The sequence below is a fragment of the Globicephala melas genome, chromosome 11, assembly GCF_963455315.2.
Source record: "Globicephala melas chromosome 11, mGloMel1.2, whole genome shotgun sequence".
Lineage (NCBI taxonomy): Eukaryota > Metazoa > Chordata > Mammalia > Artiodactyla > Delphinidae > Globicephala > Globicephala melas.
Genome location: NC_083324.2, coordinates 47,499,205 through 47,516,258, shown reverse-complemented (window position 1 = coordinate 47,516,258; position 17,054 = coordinate 47,499,205). Strand labels below are relative to the sequence as shown.

The 17,054-nt window shown below is 37.7% G+C and overlaps 1 protein-coding gene across 1 annotated transcript in view; it reads left to right on the top strand.

The window, feature by feature from the left end:
- The window catches only part of OXSR1 (oxidative stress responsive kinase 1), a 100,498-nt gene that overhangs the window by 51,579 nt on the left and 31,865 nt on the right, over window positions 1-17,054 (top strand). Inside the window, exons 5-6 of the mRNA XM_030830170.3 lie at window positions 4,901-4,956; window positions 14,807-14,916. Coding sequence (XP_030686030.2) covers window positions 4,901-4,956; window positions 14,807-14,916 — 166 coding nt within the window. The remainder of the gene's footprint in view (window positions 1-4,900; window positions 4,957-14,806; window positions 14,917-17,054) is intronic.

Here is a 17,054-nt window from a genome sequence, read left to right as displayed (position 1 = left end):
CTCTTACACATAAAATCAGAGAACCTTAATGTTGCCTTCATATTGGAATCACCTGGGAAACTTTAATAAGTACCAGTTCCTGGATCCACTGCCAGAAATTCATTTACCTGGTCTATGATGAGGCCTTGGCATTGGGACTTCTGAAAGTTCCCCAAGAGATCCTAATATGCAGCCAAGGCTAAGAACCCTACTTACACTTTAGCCAAGATGCACTGAGATTTCAACAGGAGAAACGTTGGGATAAAGTTGTTTTACTGGGAAACAGATGGATGTTTTTAGTAGGTTTTGTTACTTCTCATATCTTTAGAGTCCAATTGTTATTTCAGGTAGATTTGTGTCAGTCTGGTGGATTAGGTCAAATAATTTTATTGTTTCTACTGTGTTTTCTCCTTGACTCCCCAGGCTTTAGAGGTTTTGACTAGGGTGAACAAGTATCTAAATTAGACTTACACTTTTCTCTCTGTATCTACATACCCAAATATTTTTCCCATTTAAAGAGGTTAGCTTTAACAGAAATGGTAGATATTTAGTCAGTTTAAGATGCCTAAATGTAGTGTATTTTCCAGCTTTTGTCTTGATTCATTTCTTCTCTTGGCCTTTTTCATGTTTTCCATAAACTGTGCCTATTGATGAGTCATAAAAATGTAATGGGGGGCTTCCCTGGGTGCACAGTGGTTAAGAATCCACCTGCCAATGCAGGGACATGGGTTCGAGCCCTGGTGGCACAGTGGTTAAGAATCCGCCTGCCAATGCAAGGACACAGGTTTGATCCCTGGTGGCACAGTGGTTAAGAATCCACCTGCCAATGCAGGGACACGGGTTTGATCTGTGCACCACAACTACCGAGCCTGCGCTCTAGAGCCCATGAGCCACAACTACTGAGCCCATGTGCCACAACTACTGAAGCCTGTGCGCCTAGAGCCTGTGCTCTGCAACAAGAGAAGCCACCGCAATGAGAAGCCCGCTCGCCGCAACTAGAGAAAGCCCGCGCACAGCAATGAAGACCCAATACAGGCAAAAATAAAATAACTAAAAGTAAATAAATTTTTTAAAAAACGTGATGGGGAGAAACTTGTGTTCTGTACTAATGAGAAAGTCAAGTATGTCTATGATATTCCTTTTAATTTTAAAAGGAATCTGTAACTTTGGTGCAATAGTGACTTGTGAGAAATGGCATCAAGCTGTGAAAAACAACACTCACTGTTCTTGCTATTTAAGAGTGGTTGGAGGATTTAGCTGTTGGGGCTGTTGGGTTGCTTGATATCCTTTGAGGCAGGTAACAAAGGTTCTTCAGTTAAGGACTATTACATTGATTTCCAGAGATTTAGTTACAGATCTTTTCCTTGAAAGGTCATTTGCCCTGTTGTGTGTGAGGACAGACTGTGGTGTGTTTAATTGTCCAGTGAGCCATTTAGCTTCATGATCTTCCTCTGCTTTTACTCTTGGAAACTGTTCTATATTTTGCACTTTTGGTTTGAAAAGGGAAACATGAATTGATTATCTGGAGAAATGATCAGGAAAAGTAGTCACCCGAAGTGTAGGTTCTACTGAAAATGGATTACTGTTTCTTCACTTAAGACAAAAGCTTAGAAAACATTATTTGAGTGGGTAATGCAAATATAGGCTTAGAAATTCAAATGGTACAAATGGTATATGATAAAAAAACAAGTCTTCACCATATCAAGTGTGCTAAAACATGATGATAACTATGTACCCTTGATATGATGTGATGAAAATGGCACTTGACTTCTGTGGTTTTCCTTCCCAAAACTCATAACAACAGTTTAATCATGAGGAAAACATCATACAAATTCCAATAGAGGGGCATTCTACAAAATGCTGGACCGTTATTCCTCAAAACTGTCAAGGTCATCAAAAACAAGGAAAGTCAAAGATTAACTGTCACAGACAAGAGAAGCCCCTAAGAAGACATGACAACTAAATGGAACATGGTATCCTGGGAAAGAAAAAGGACATTAGGTTAAAACTAAAATATTTGAATAAATTGTAGACCTTAGTTAATAGTAATGCATCAATACTAGTTCATTACTGTGGCAACAGAACCATTTAATGTGTCATGTTAATAATAGGGGAAACTGCGTGACAGGTGTATGGGAACTCCTCTGCACTATCTTCTCAATTTTTATGTAAATCTAAAACTGTTCTAAAAATAATAAAGCATTTTAGGGACTTCTCTGGTGGCACAGTGGTTAAGAATCATCCTGCCAAGGCAGGGGACACGGGTTCGAGCTCTGGTCCAGGAGGATCCCACATGCCGCAGAGCAACTAAGCCTGTGCACCACAACTGCTGAGCCTGAGCTCTAGAGCCTGCGAGCCACAACTACTTAGCCTGCGTGCCACAACTACTGAAGCCCGCGAACCTAGAGCCTGTGCTCTGCAACAAGAGAAGCCACCACAATGAGAAGCCCGCGCACCGCGACGAAGAGTAGCGCCCGCTTGCTGTAACTAGAGAAAGCCTGCTCACAGCAACAAAGACCCAAGGCAGGCATAAATAAATAAACAAATAAACAAACAATAAATAAATATAATAAAGCATTTAAAAAAAGAAAAAATCTCCTTCCTTCACTGAACCTCTAGTACCCTGGTCTAAAGGGAACCACTTCTTGCCATTTTCTTGTGATTCCTTTGAGAGAGATTTTTATGGCAATATAAACATACTGTATACATCTCCCTCCTGCTTAAAAAAAAAAAGACAAATGGCAACATGATGTATGTAGTATTGTTATTTCACTTAATATATTTGGAGATTGTTCCGTATTAACATATATATTCATTAGTATTCATAGTATTTCATTATATAGATATACCATCGTTTAACTGCTCTCCTATTTAGATGGATAGGAGGTGGGAGTTGGGAGGTGGGGTGGCAGGAGGGAACAATTTTATTTTTGTATTTAAGTTGGATTGATTGATTTACTACTCCACATCTCTTCAGAAACAATCAATTTTTATTTTAGTGTTTAGTTGGATGGATGGATTGATTTAATGATTCACTTATCTCCATAAGAAGATTTAAGGCAGGTTGTCTTCTATTTAGTTATTTAAATCTATTTGATGAGTATCTGGGAGATGCCCCCTATGCACTAATTATAATACTAAGTAAGTGCAGATGATAATAGAAATGTACTAAGATATGACTCATGGTGAAATGAGAAAGATTATATTTTTATGATCTGTACTAACATTACAGCCTGCTGCAGAAACACAAGGAGGAAGTGACTAAACTATATATTGTTTTTCCCATTAAATTTTAGATGTCATTCCAGATGAGCCCAGAAAAAGGAGTTGAAGGTTCATGGTTGCCTTAGTTGAATGGTCTTGTCACCAAGGGAAGGAAATATCCTCAGTTCTCTCCTGTTCATGGTGTAGACTTTAGGTTTGTAGGGCAAAGTGAGCCAACCTCCATTCTAAGTCAGCCTCTGGGAAAGGTCCTATAAATTGCTTGGATTTATAAGCAGGAAAAAATACTCAGTAACATGATTTCCGAATGATTCAGTATATATTCAGGAAAGGTATTGTATACTCTTGGTATGGTGACGTTGCTACACACAGTTGTGAAACTGTTGTTCATTGTTTACCAAGGAATGGTTATAGCTAAGGATAGGGGAAAGAAGACAGGGACAAGGAAGAGATGAAGTGTCCTTTCACTGGTTCTTTTTCCTGACAAACAAGGTCTTCTTCCATGAGCTAGCCTCACTTTTCTTTCTTGTCTAGCTTCAAGGCCTGGCTCTCTTTTATTTAATTATATTTATTTTTAATTATGAAACAAATAAGTGAGTCCATTCCCACAAGACTCTGATCCCACTCCTCTCCACTAAAGGAAATAAATTCATTGCTCTCTGTGTATGGAAAGGGGTGTGTGTGTTTGTGTGTGTGTAACATTAATGGTGGCATACAAAATGCACTGTCCTGTTTGATTTGTTCACTTAGCAGTATGTATTATGTATTAGAGGGCATGACATGTTGATTGACGTTAATCCATTTCATGGATGTAACAGAATTAATTTAATCTTTTTGCTGTTTTTGGCTTTCTAGGTTGCTACCATTTTTGGTTTGTTATTACAAACAATTCTGTAGACAACCCCCTTGTATATTCTGTGAACATTGTGAGAGTTTCTCTAGGTTATCAAAGAAGTGGATTACTCATAGGAATTAGGGATTGTAAATTTTGCTAGATATTACTGACACATTATTGCATGAGAAAAACAAGTTGTAGATTTGAAGGGATAGTACGATATCATTTATGTTGGAAGAAGAGTCCAGATATGTCACAGGAACATATTCTGTTAACTAGACTGATAATGGTTGAAAACTTTGGAGAGAATACTAGACTTGAGAACAGTGGTCAAAAGGAACTTTGGCCTTTTCAGTGATGTTTAGGTTTTTATAGCAGGAATGTGTTCATGTATTACTTGAGCTGTTATATATAGTTACTAATAAGAATATAGAGATATTTGAATAATTTCCATCATGTATTTATGCTACAGGCATAGAATAGTCCCTGTTTTCAACCACATACCATTTAAAATTTTTGATCATATATTAGGGTGTAGAAAAAAATCATTGTATTTTAAAAAGTAGATAAGGTGATAGTAAGTGAGGGTCACATTCTTTGGCCACTATTATCTCAATTGAGTATTTAATAACCTCAGATTTTCCAAATTTAATAGTAAAAAGCTATATGTTATTGTTTACAATGTTTGGATTCTACTACAAGTGACTACAATTTTTAAAATTCTACTGTTGGCCTTAATACCCTTTAATGCAAAATAGAACATTTAAATATTGACAGTGTTGTGGTGAATATAGTGAACTGCTTAAATTATGTGACTCCAAAGAATAGGTGTTTTTTAATAAGTGATTTTTTTTTTTCTTAAAGAGATGTGAAAGCTGGCAATATTCTTCTTGGAGAAGATGGCTCAGTACAGATTGCAGGTAATGATTAATATTTCTTTTTATTTTGGTTTAATGGTTGATAGAACCACATTACTTAATCTGTTATGTTTTCTTAGTTTTCTCTTCTATCCCCTGGACCCTCTCTGGTCAAACATACTATGTTGACACATCCCTACTGACTCAAGATATCTTCCACTACTCATCCTTCATTTTCAGTCTTAGGCATTTTCTGACCATTACTCATTACCTTACAATTATCTACTCCTTATCCCCATTAAAGTCGTCATCTGTGGGTTTTCATAGCATTCTTTACTTTCTTTTAAAGGAGAAGTAGTCAAGAAACCTCATTGCGTTTAAGAATAAATCTGCTACAGAGAGGTGATACAGAACTGCTTCTGTCCTGGGAGAAATGGGGTATTTGCCCATTAGGAAGAGGCATCTGAGAGGTGGAAGTGTACTTTTGTCAGATTCAGAGCTAAAGAGATAAGAATTGGAGTCCAAGGCCTGCCAGTGTTGCTATCCTGGTGAAATGCCCCCTCCACCAGGGTGAAACTCCAGAATAGCTGAACTGCAGGATTGTAGATCAAGCAGATCATCTGAGAAAAAACCTCAGCTTGGTCCCACACTGCTGGAACAGTCAGGTGTTTGGCAGGAGGAAAATAACCACCCAAACCTTGAATTATTTCTTCAGCTTTAGAAGATAACTGAGGCACACATCTTCATGTCCTCAGGTAAGGGAATATTTTAACAAAGTCACATCATGTTCTAACGTAAAGAAAAAGATTGATAAATTTGGCTCCCGTAAAATTAGCAACTACTGTTCATCGGAAGAAGAACAGTTTGTCACCATTAATAAGTAAAAAAGCAAAACCACAGAGAAGATATTTGCAGCATGAATAACTTGACAAGGGGCTCAAATTTAGAACATACAAAGAACTCATTAAGGAAAAATCAGATAATCTCAAATGACATCAAAACATAAATATAATAAAAGGTGGTCAGCCTCACTAGCTAGCAATTAAATGCAAAGTAAAATAGCATTGGGGATACCACATTATACTGACTGACCTAGCAAACACATCTGACAGTACTAGTTATCAGTGTGGATGTAAAGCAAGGGAAAATCTCACCCTCTGATGGTGGGAATAGAAACAGTACCAACACTTTATTAAGTTGAAGATATGCATACCCAAAGACTTTAGCTTCTAAGCGTATGGCATAGAGAAACTCATACTTCAGTGTGCCATAGTGCTTATAAGCATTGAAAGTTTGAAACAGTCCCAGGTCTTTTGTAAGTAGAATGGATAAGTAAATTGTGGTTAATTTATACTTTGGAATACTATATAGTGATGAAAATGAATAGAACTACAACTGTATACAAAAGCATTAAATAAATTATAAAAATATAGAGTGAACAAAGCTAGTCAGAATATATAGCTTGTGATTCCATTTATATAAGTTCAAAACCAGGCACAATTATACTGTATTGTTTAGAGAAGCAAAATCAAGTGGTAAGAGACTAAAGAAGAGAGAATTCTGGGAAGATGGCAGAGTAGGAAGCACCAAGAATCTTCTCCCCACCTAAACAACTATTGAATTGGCAGAATTTGTCTAATGTTGGAATTCTGCATTCCACTGATTGCTTGAAAATTCTAGGGCAAGACTTGGAAGGTAAATTACAGTTAATTTCAGAGCTGCTCATTCCGCACCTATCAGCCACCTGGCAGGCAGCTATGCACATGTGTTTGGAGCAGCTTGCAGGAACCATGGTGGCAGAAAAGATCCTGTCCTCCAGATATCCAAGATATACTCTGGATACTGATTGCTTCTGATCACAGAGGTACAAAGAGACAGGCAGCCATTGTTGTTGCAGCTCCTCCCTTCCAAGTGATTTCCAAGGGACTTTTAACAGGCCATGGCCTTTTTTCCTTCCCTTCTCTTCTTGCCCTTTTTGGGGCCAGACTTTAAAGACTAGGACATCAAAAAACAACTACAGGGGGAAAAAAAACAAAACAAAACTGTAGAGACTTTCCTGGCAGTCCAGTCGTTAGGACTCTGCGCTTTCACTGCTGAGGGCCTGGGTTTGATTCCCTGGTCACAGAACTAAGATGCCACAAGCCACGTGGCATGTCCAAAAAAAAAAAAACAAAAACAAAAAACAAAACTACATTTATAGGGAAAATTGGAAAGTGAATGTTCATTCCCAGGAAAAGATGCAGAAAAGATCTGAGAAGATCTTAACTTTACATTTCAGGCTGATGCTTAGCACAGATACAGCCTACCACAACCCCCAAAAAACAAAAAAAAATAACAAAAAACAGCAAACCCTAGGAAAGGGGGAGAATCTGATTTCCAGCATTACCACCTTATTAGATTCAAATGTCCTGTCTTCAACAGCAACAAAAAAATCACAGAGCACTCAGTGAAACAGGAAAGTATGGCCTATTCAAAGGAAATAAATAAACGAACAGAAACTATCACTGGAAAAGACCTGATGGCACATCTACTAGACAAAGACTTTAAAACAGCTATCTTAAAATGTTCAGAGAATTTAAAGAAGATATGGAAAAACTCAAAACAATGATGTGTGAATAAAATCTAAATATCAATAAGGAGAGAAAACCTCAAAAGAAACCAAAAAGAAATTCTGAAGCTACAATAACTTGTATTGTGAAATGAAAAACTCACTAGAAGGATTTAAATGCAGAGTTGAGCTGGCAGAAGAAATAATTGGTGAACTTGAAGATAGAAAAATGGAAATTATCAAGTCTAAGGAACAGAAAGGAAAATGATTGAAGAAAAGTGAATAGAGCCTGAGGGACCTGTTTGGATACCATTAAGCAGACCAACATACACACTGTGGGAGGCCTAGAAGAAGAAAGGGGCAGAGAGAATATTTGAAGAAATAATGGCTGGAGGGCTTCCCTGGTGGCGCAGTGGTTGAGAGTCCGCCTGCCGATGCAGGGGACACGGGTTCGTGCCCCGGTCCGGGAAGATCCCACATGCCACGGAGCAGCTGGGCCCATGAGCCATGGCCGCTGAGCCTGCGCGTCCGGAGCCTGTGCTGCGCAACGGGAGAGGCCACAACAGTGAGAGGCCCGTGTACCACACACAAAAAAATAATAATGGCTGGAAACATCTCAAATTTGATGAAAGATAAACATCTAAGAAGCTCAGTGATCTCCAACTAAGGTGAACTCTGAGAGACTCAGAGACTCACATTATAATCAAACTTATAAAAGGCAAAGACAAAGAATTTTGAAAACAGCAAGAGAAAATTGACTCATCACATACAAGGGTCCTAAATAAGGTTGTCAGCAGATTTCTCATCAGAAACTTTGGAGGCCAGAAGGCAGAGAGACAATATATTCAACGTGCTGAAAGAAAAAGTGTCAACCAAGAATCATATATCCAGTAAAACTGTTTTTCAAAAATGAGGGAGAAATTAAGACATTTCCAGATAAACAAAAGCTGAGGGAATAGACCTGCCCTGTAACAAATGCTCAAGGGAGTCTTGCAAGGTAAAATCAGAGGACCCTAGACAGTAACTGCAAGCAGTATGAAGAAATAAAGATCTCAGTAAAGATAAATACATGGGGATGTATAAAAGCTACTATTATTGTAACAATGGTTTGTAACTGCACTTTTTGTTTTCTACATAATTTAAGAGACTGATACGTTAGTAAAGACAGTTATTGGTCTAAAACTTGGTATTATTTGGTATTGGTTTGTAACTCCAAGTCTTCTTTTCTACGTAATTTAAGAGACTAATGCATTTAAAAGAATGATTAGTTCATGTTTTTGAGCATACAGTTTATTAAGATGTAATTTTGTGATGACAACGACAACCAAAAGAGGTGAGAATAGTGCTGTAAAGGAGAAGAGTTTTTGTATGTTATTGAAGTTAAGCTGATGTAAATTCAAATTAGATTGTTACAACTTTACCATGGTAAATGTAATCCCTATGGTAACCATAAAGAGAATAGCTATAGAATATAAACGAAAGAAAATGAGAAAAAAAACTAAGCATTTTACAACAAAAAATTAAGCACAAAATAAGGAATATAGGAAATGAGGGACCAAAAAGCTATAAGTCATATGAAAAAAATAACACAATGACAGAAGTAAGTCCCTCCTTATCAATAATTTCTTTAAATGTAAATGAATTAACTGTCCAATTAAAGACAGAGATTGACAGGATGGATAAAAACATGATCCAGTTATATGCTATCTATAAGCAAGTCACTTTAGATCCAAAGACACAAATATATTGAAAGTGAAAGGATGGAAAAATATATTCTATGCAAATAGTAACTAACTAAAAGAGAGCAGAGGTGGCTACTCTAATATCAGACAAAATAGACTTTAAATCAAAAAAGGTTACCAGGATGTGGGGGGGGGGTGAATTGGAAGATTGCAATTGACATATATACACTGGTATGTGTAAAATAGATAACTAATGAGAACCTACTGTATAGCACAGGGAACTCTACTTGGTGCTCTATGGTGACCTAAATGGGAAGGAAATCCAAAAAAGAGGGGATATATGTATATGTATGGCTGATTCACTTTGCTGTACAGCAGAAACTGACACAGCAGTGTAAAGCAACTATACTCCAATTTAAAAAAAAAAGGTTACAAGAGACAAAGAAGTACATTACATATTATTTTTAACTTTTTATTTTATATTGGAGTATAGCCAGTTAACAATGTTGTGATAGTTTCAGGTACACAGCAAAGTGACTCAGCCATACATATACATGTATCCAGTCTCCTCTAAGTTCCCCTTCCATCCAGGCTGCCACGTAACATTGAGCAGAGTTCCCTGTGCTATACAGTAGGTCCTTGTTGGTTATCCATTTTAAATATAGCAGTGTGTACATGTCCATCCCAAACTCCCTAACTCTCCCTTTCCCCCCGGTAACCATAAGTTCATTCTCTAAGTCTGTGAGTCTGTTTCTGTTTTGTAAGTAAGTTCATTTGGGTCATTTCTTTTTAGATTCCGCATATAAGGGATATCATACAATATTTCTCTTTCTCTGTCTGATTTAAGGAAGTACATTACATATTAATAAAAGGTTAAATACAACAAGTAGATAGGACACTTATAAATATCCATGCACCTATTAACATAACAGCAAAATATATGGAGCAAAAAATGACAGAAGTGAAGGGTACTGTAGATACCTCTACAATACTGAAGGAAACAGTAGAGAGCTCTATAATAATAGTTGGGGACTTCAGTACTCCACTCTTAATAATGGGTAGAACAGACAGAAGATAAGGAAATAGAGGACTTAAACAACACATTGACCTTCTAGATCTAACAGACATATACGGAACACTCTACCCAACAGGAACAGCATACACATTCTTCTCAAGTGCCCAAGGGACATTTTCCAGGATAGACCATATGATATGTTAGGCCACAGATTAAGTGATATCATCTGACCACAATGAGGTAAAGCTAGAAACCAACAACAGAGGACAGGAAAATTCACAAATTTATGGAAACTAAACACATTTTCACAACCAGTGGATGAAGGAAGACATCACAAGGGAAACTAGAAAATACTTAGAAATGAATGAAAACAAAATCACAACCATACCAAAACTCAGGGGACACAGTGAAAGCATTGCTAAGGGGCAGATTTATAGCTTTAGATGCTTTCTTTAACAAGAAAGATAGCACATCAACAACCTAACTTTACAGCTTAAGGAACTAGAAAAAGAAGAAACTGAACCCAAAGCTAGCAGAAGGAAGGAAATAATAAAATTTAGAGTTGAGAAAAGGAAATAGAGAATAGAAAAGCAATAGAGGGAATCAATGAAGCCAGAAGATCACCAAAATTGACAAACCTTTAAGTAGACTAAGAAAAAAAGAAAGAAGACTCAAAGACTAAAATCAGAAACAGGGACTTCCCTAGTGGTCCAATGGTTAAGAATCTGCCTTCCAGTGCAGGGGACGTGGGTTCGATCCCTGGCCAGGAAACTGGGATCCCACATGCCATGGGGCAATTGGACCCACGCGCTGCATCTACTGAGCATGCGGGTCACAACTAGAGAGGCTGCATGCTACAACTACTGAGCCCTCGCGCCACAGTGAGGAGCCCGCGTGCCCTGGCAGAGGATCCCACGTGCCGCAATGAAGATTCCAACGAAGACCCCACGTGCTGCAGCTGAAACCCAATGCAGCCAAAAATAAAATAAATAAATAAATACATTTTAAAAATAAAAGAATCAGAAACAAAAATGGGGACATAACTACCAATTCCACCCAAATAAAAAGGATTATAAGATGGTATTATGAACAGTTGTACTCCAACAAATTGGATAACCTAGATGGACAAATTCCTTGAAACACAAAACCTAACAAGATGAAATCGTGAAGAAGTAGAAAATCTGAAATGACCTATAACTAGCACAGAGATTGAATCAGTAATCAAAAATTTTCTGACAGAGAAAAGCCCTGGACTCGATGGTTTCACTGGTGAATTCTATCAAACATTTAAAGGAGAACTAGGGGCTTCCCTGGTGGTTCAGTGCTAAAGAATCCACCTTACAATTCAGGGAATGCGGGTCTGATCCCTCGTCAGGGGACTAAGATCCCACATGCCGCAGGGCAACTGAGCCAGCATGCCACAACTACTGAGCTCACATGCCTCAACAAGACCAAAAGTCAGACAAAGACACTAACAAGAAAAGAATACTACAGACTGGTATCCATTATGAACTTGATGTAGATATTTTCAGCAAAATAACTAGCAAATCAAATTCAGTAGCATATTAAATGGATCATATACCATGCCAAGTAGGATTTCTTTGGAATGCAAGGATGATTCAACATATGAAAATCATTGTTATACATGACGTTAACAGAAAGAAAAAGAAAACCCACCTGATCATCTCTGTGCAGAACAAGCATTTGAGAAAATTTAACACCCTTTCATGATAGAAACATGCAACAAAGTAGGAACAGAAGGAAACTTCCTCAACATACTAAAAGCCATATATGAATAACCTACAATGAACATCATACTCAGTGATGAAAGGTTTTCCTCTGAGTTCAGGAACACAGGAAGGATGTCTGCTTTTGCCACTTCTATTCAACACAGTAATGGAAGTTCTAGATTGAACAATTAGGCAAGAAAAAAAAAAAGACATTCAAACTAGAAAGAAAGAGGTAAACTTACGTCTGTTTGCAGATTGTATGATCTTATATGTAGAAAACCCTAAACATTACATAAAAAACTACTTGAGAGACTTCCCTGGTGGTCTAGTGGTTAAGAATCCTCTTTCCAGTGCAGGGCACACAGACTCGATCCCTAGTCGGGGAACTAAAATCCCACATGCCATGGGGCCACTAAGCCCACACCACAACTACAGAGCCCACGTGCTCTGGAGCCTGCACGCCACAACTAGAGAGCCCACGTGCCACAACTACTGAGCCCACACGCCACAACTAGAGAGAAGCCCGCACACCACAACAAAGATCCCACGTGCCGCAACGAAAGATCCCACGTGCCGCAACTAAGACCCAACGCAGCCAAAAGATAAAATAAATAAATACATATTTAAGAAAAAACTATTTGAACTAATAAATGAATTTTGTAAAGTAGGATGCAAAGTCAACAGACATAAATCAGTCACAGACTTCCCTGGTGGTCCAGTGGGTGAGACTGCACGCAGTTCCTAATGCCAGGGGCCTGGGTTCAATCCCTGGTCAGGGAACTGGATCCTGCACGCATGCTGCAACTAAGAGTTCTCATGCTGCAACTAAGAAGTCCACATGCCGCAGCTGAGTCTGCATACTGCAACTTAGAAGCCATCATGCCACAATTAAAGATCCTGTATGCCGCAGTGAATATCCCACATGCTGCAACTAAGACCTGGTGCAGCCAAAATAAATAAATAAATATTTAAAAATAAATAAAAATAAAATGGTAATCTTTAACAAAAATCAGTTGCATTTTCTACACTAACAGTGAACAATTTGAAAAAGAAATTACAAAACAATTCCATTTACAAGTAGCATCAAAAAGAATAAAATACTTAGCAGTTAACTTAATCAAGGAGGTAGAATACTTGTACAATGAAAACTATAAAACATTGCTGAAAGAAATTAAAGAGGATGTAAATGAATGGAACCACATCCCCCCTGTTCATGGATTGGAAAACTTACTATTGTTAAAAAGTCAGTACTCCCCAAAGTAATTTATAGATTCAGTGCAATCCCTATCAAAGCCCCAATGACATTTTTTTTTTGCAGCAATAGAAAAAAAAAAATCCTAAAATTCATATGGAATCTCAGGGAACCTCAAATAGCCAAAACAGTCTTGAAAAAAAATGAACAAAGCAGGAGGACTCATACTTCCTGTTTTCAAAGCTTACTACAAAACAACAGTAATATAAACAATATGTTATTGACATAAAGATAGGTATAGAGACCAGTGGAATAGAATAGAAAGCTCAGAAATAAACCCTCATACATATGGTCAAATGATTTTTGACAAGGGTGTCAAGGCTATTCAATGGGGAAAGGACAGTCTTTTCAACAAATGGTGCTGGGAAAACTGAATATCCCAATGCAAAAGAATGAAGTTGGACCCTTAGCTAACACTATATTCAAAAATTAACTCAAAATGGACCTAAATATATGACCTAAAACAATAAAACACTTAGAAGAAAACATAGGGCAAAAGTTTCATGACGTTGAATTTAGCAGTGATTTCTTAGATATGACACCAAAGGCACAGGCAACAAAAGAATAAAAATAGACAAGTCGGATTTCATGAAAATTTAAAAATTTTGTGCCTTAAAAGACACTCTCCACAGGGTAAGAAGGCAACCCACAAAATGGGAGAAAAGATTTGCAAGTCATGTATCTGGTAAGAGATTTATAATATCCAGAATATATAGAGAACTCCTAAAACTTAACAACAACAAAAAATCAATTTTAAAATTTAATAGACATTTCTCCAAAGAAGATACTCCAATGTCCAGAAAGCACATGAAAAGATGCTCAGTATCACTAATCATCAGGAAAGAATGCAAGTCAAAACTAAAAGGAGATACTAACCCATTAGGATGGCTGTTATCAAAAAATAGAAAATAACAAGGATGTGGAGAAATCTGAATCCTTGTTCACTATTGGTAGGAACGTAAAACGGTACAGCTGTTGTGGGAAAGAGTATGGCAATTCCTTAAATCAATTAAAAATAAAAATACCGTATGATCCAGCAGTTCCACTTCTGAATGGAATTATATGCCAAAGAACTGAAAGCAGGGACTGAAACAGGTATATGTGTACCTATTTTCATAGCAGCATTATTTACAATGGCTAAAACTTGGAAGCAACTTAAGTGTCCATCAGTGGATGAATGAATACACAAAATGTAGTATATACATACAATGCAATATTATTCAACCTCTAAAGGAAGGAAATTCTGACATATGCTACAACATGGATGAACCTTGAAGATCTTGCGCTAAGTGAAATAAGTCAGTTATAAAAAGATATACTGTATGATTCCACTTACATGAAATACTTAAGAGCAGTCAAAATCATAGAGACAGAAAGTAGAATGGTGGTTGCCAGGGGCTGGGGAGAAGAGGCAACTGGAGTTAGTGTTTAATGGATATAGTATTTCAGTTTGGGAAGATGAAAAGAATGGATCGGAGCAAGGAGGAAAATCTAAGATGATGATTGTGGAGGTGGAGAGGAATGGAGTGAGGAATCTGTTAAGCTATGTCTTAATTTAGTCAAGAAGTTTAGCAGAAAGAAGAGAAAAGGTCATGCTGTGTATATAGGGCCATAACTATATTACTTTCCTATCTACTTATGTTAGTTACTGTACTTTTAATGCCTTGCTGTTGTATTCTATTTTAGACTTTGGAGTTAGTGCTTTTTTAGCAACTGGTGGTGACATTACCCGAAATAAAGTTAGAAAAACCTTTGTTGGAACCCCTTGCTGGATGGCACCTGAAGTTATGGAACAGGTACTGTGTCTTTTGTCTTTTTAAAACGATTTGGGGTTTTGTTACAAAATTGAAAAAATTGAGTAGTGTTTGCTTTTGTTTGTTCTACTAGGTTAGCTTTGGGAAGTACGTCTCTGTTCCTTAAGACTGGTCCGTGCTTAAAAAAAAAAAACAGAAAAACTCTAGAATCTTAACAAAGGACATATGAATCTCAAGATTTATACAAAAGGCAACCTAAGGAATAATATAATCAAGATTGATTTAATGCTAATATCCTTAGTACAAATTAAATGACCTGACTTTTTTTACATGTAGTTTCATTGCTATGGCTCTTGAAGGACTAGTTTTCTCCAAGTCCCTCTTTCCCGGTTGTCAAACAAACTGTAGTCTGATGTCGCTCATCCCATCACCTAATGGAAACTGCTGTTTCTCCAATCCAGTGCTCATTTTTTTGCTCCTTGTTTCGCTCTCTTTGTGGCATTTGAAACTGTTGACCTTTTCCCCCTTTACTCACATCCTTAGCTTCCTCATTCTTCATCTACTTGTCGGGCCATTTCTCTGGCTTCTCTTCTGGCTTTCCTTCTACTGCTAAATGACACTGCTCCCCAGCACCTTGTTTCTGACTCTTCTGTTCTCTGACGACACATACTATTTTCATCTCCACTTCCCACCTGTTAATTATTTCTAAATTATATCCAGTCGAGTCTTGTTTTTTAAGCCTCCGGATAGATATTTCCAATTCCCTATAGATGTTTTACATAAATGTCTTATGTCAAACTCAGTATGTAGAACTGAATCCACTTTTTATTCTGTTACAATAAAATACAATACAGTACAGGCCTATATTGACCCTGTTGGTGAGGGAAGGCTTCCCATGCTAGGGTTATGGGGATGGCTGAACGCACAGCACCTGACACTGGGCCTAATGAGATTGACAGCAGTTTATTATTTGTATGTACACATATCTGGAGGCAGAGGACACTGCATGCCCCACGGGGTTGCACTTAGGAAGGAAAAGAACAAACAGTTGCTGTAGGAGACAGGCTTTGTAGTATCAAGAGAGTGATATGCCCTTTGGTTTCCTTGTGAAGGTGTGATTGGCTTGTTTGAACAATTCTGAGGGCTGGCAGGGAAACCTGCTACTCAGGAATAAACAGGAACTGTACCTGATGCATTTGATATGCAGGGTTGTTGGGCCTAGGGGGCCTTCTCCTTGGGAGGAGACCGGGGAAGGGAACTTTCGCTTATGTCAGTAGAGGTCCTCCTGTTTACCCAATGTTGAAGCAGCACGTAATATGGAGCTTTAATTTTAGGTCTCAAACCACACACTCCCCAAACCTGTTTCTCCTCCTATATTGCTTAGGATAGAAAATTAAAATATTTAATTATATAATATGCTGGTGACAGTATAAAGGAGAGAAATTTGGCAACATATTCACACCAACAACTTTAAAAATATTCTCACCCTTGGTAACTTTTTTCATTCTAAAAATTAAGGTGATAAAACAATACCATAACACAGAGGAATTAATGGGGAGGGTGTGGGACATATATGTAATGGAGTGTTACGCAGCCATAAAAAGGAACAAAATTGGGTCATTTGTAGAGATGTGGATGGACCTGGAGACTGTCATACAGAGTGGGGTGAGTCAGAAAAAGAAAAACATTAACGCATATATGTGGAATCTAGAAAAATGGTGTAGATGATCTTATTTGCAAAGCAGAGATAGAGACACAGATGTGGAGAACAGGCATGTGGACGCCAAGGGGGAAGGGGGGGTGGGATGAACTGGAAGATTGGGATTGATATATATACACTATTGATACTGTGTATAAAATAGATAACTAATAAGAACCTACTGTGTAGCACAAGGAACTCTACTCAGTGCTCTCTGGTGACCTAAGTGGGAAGGAAATCCAAAAAAAAGGGGATATATGTATACGTGTGGCTGATTCACTTTGCTGTACAGTAGAAACTAGCACGGCATTGTGAAGCAACTATAGGCCAATAAAAATTAATTTAAAAAAAGAAAAAAACAATACCATAACATAGGAAATTGGGAAAACTATGTCTAAGACTGCCTAACACTTTTTTTTGTTCTAGTTCTTTCTAGCTTTTTTCTTTAATAGGCTATATATCTGTTTGTAATAGGATCAGA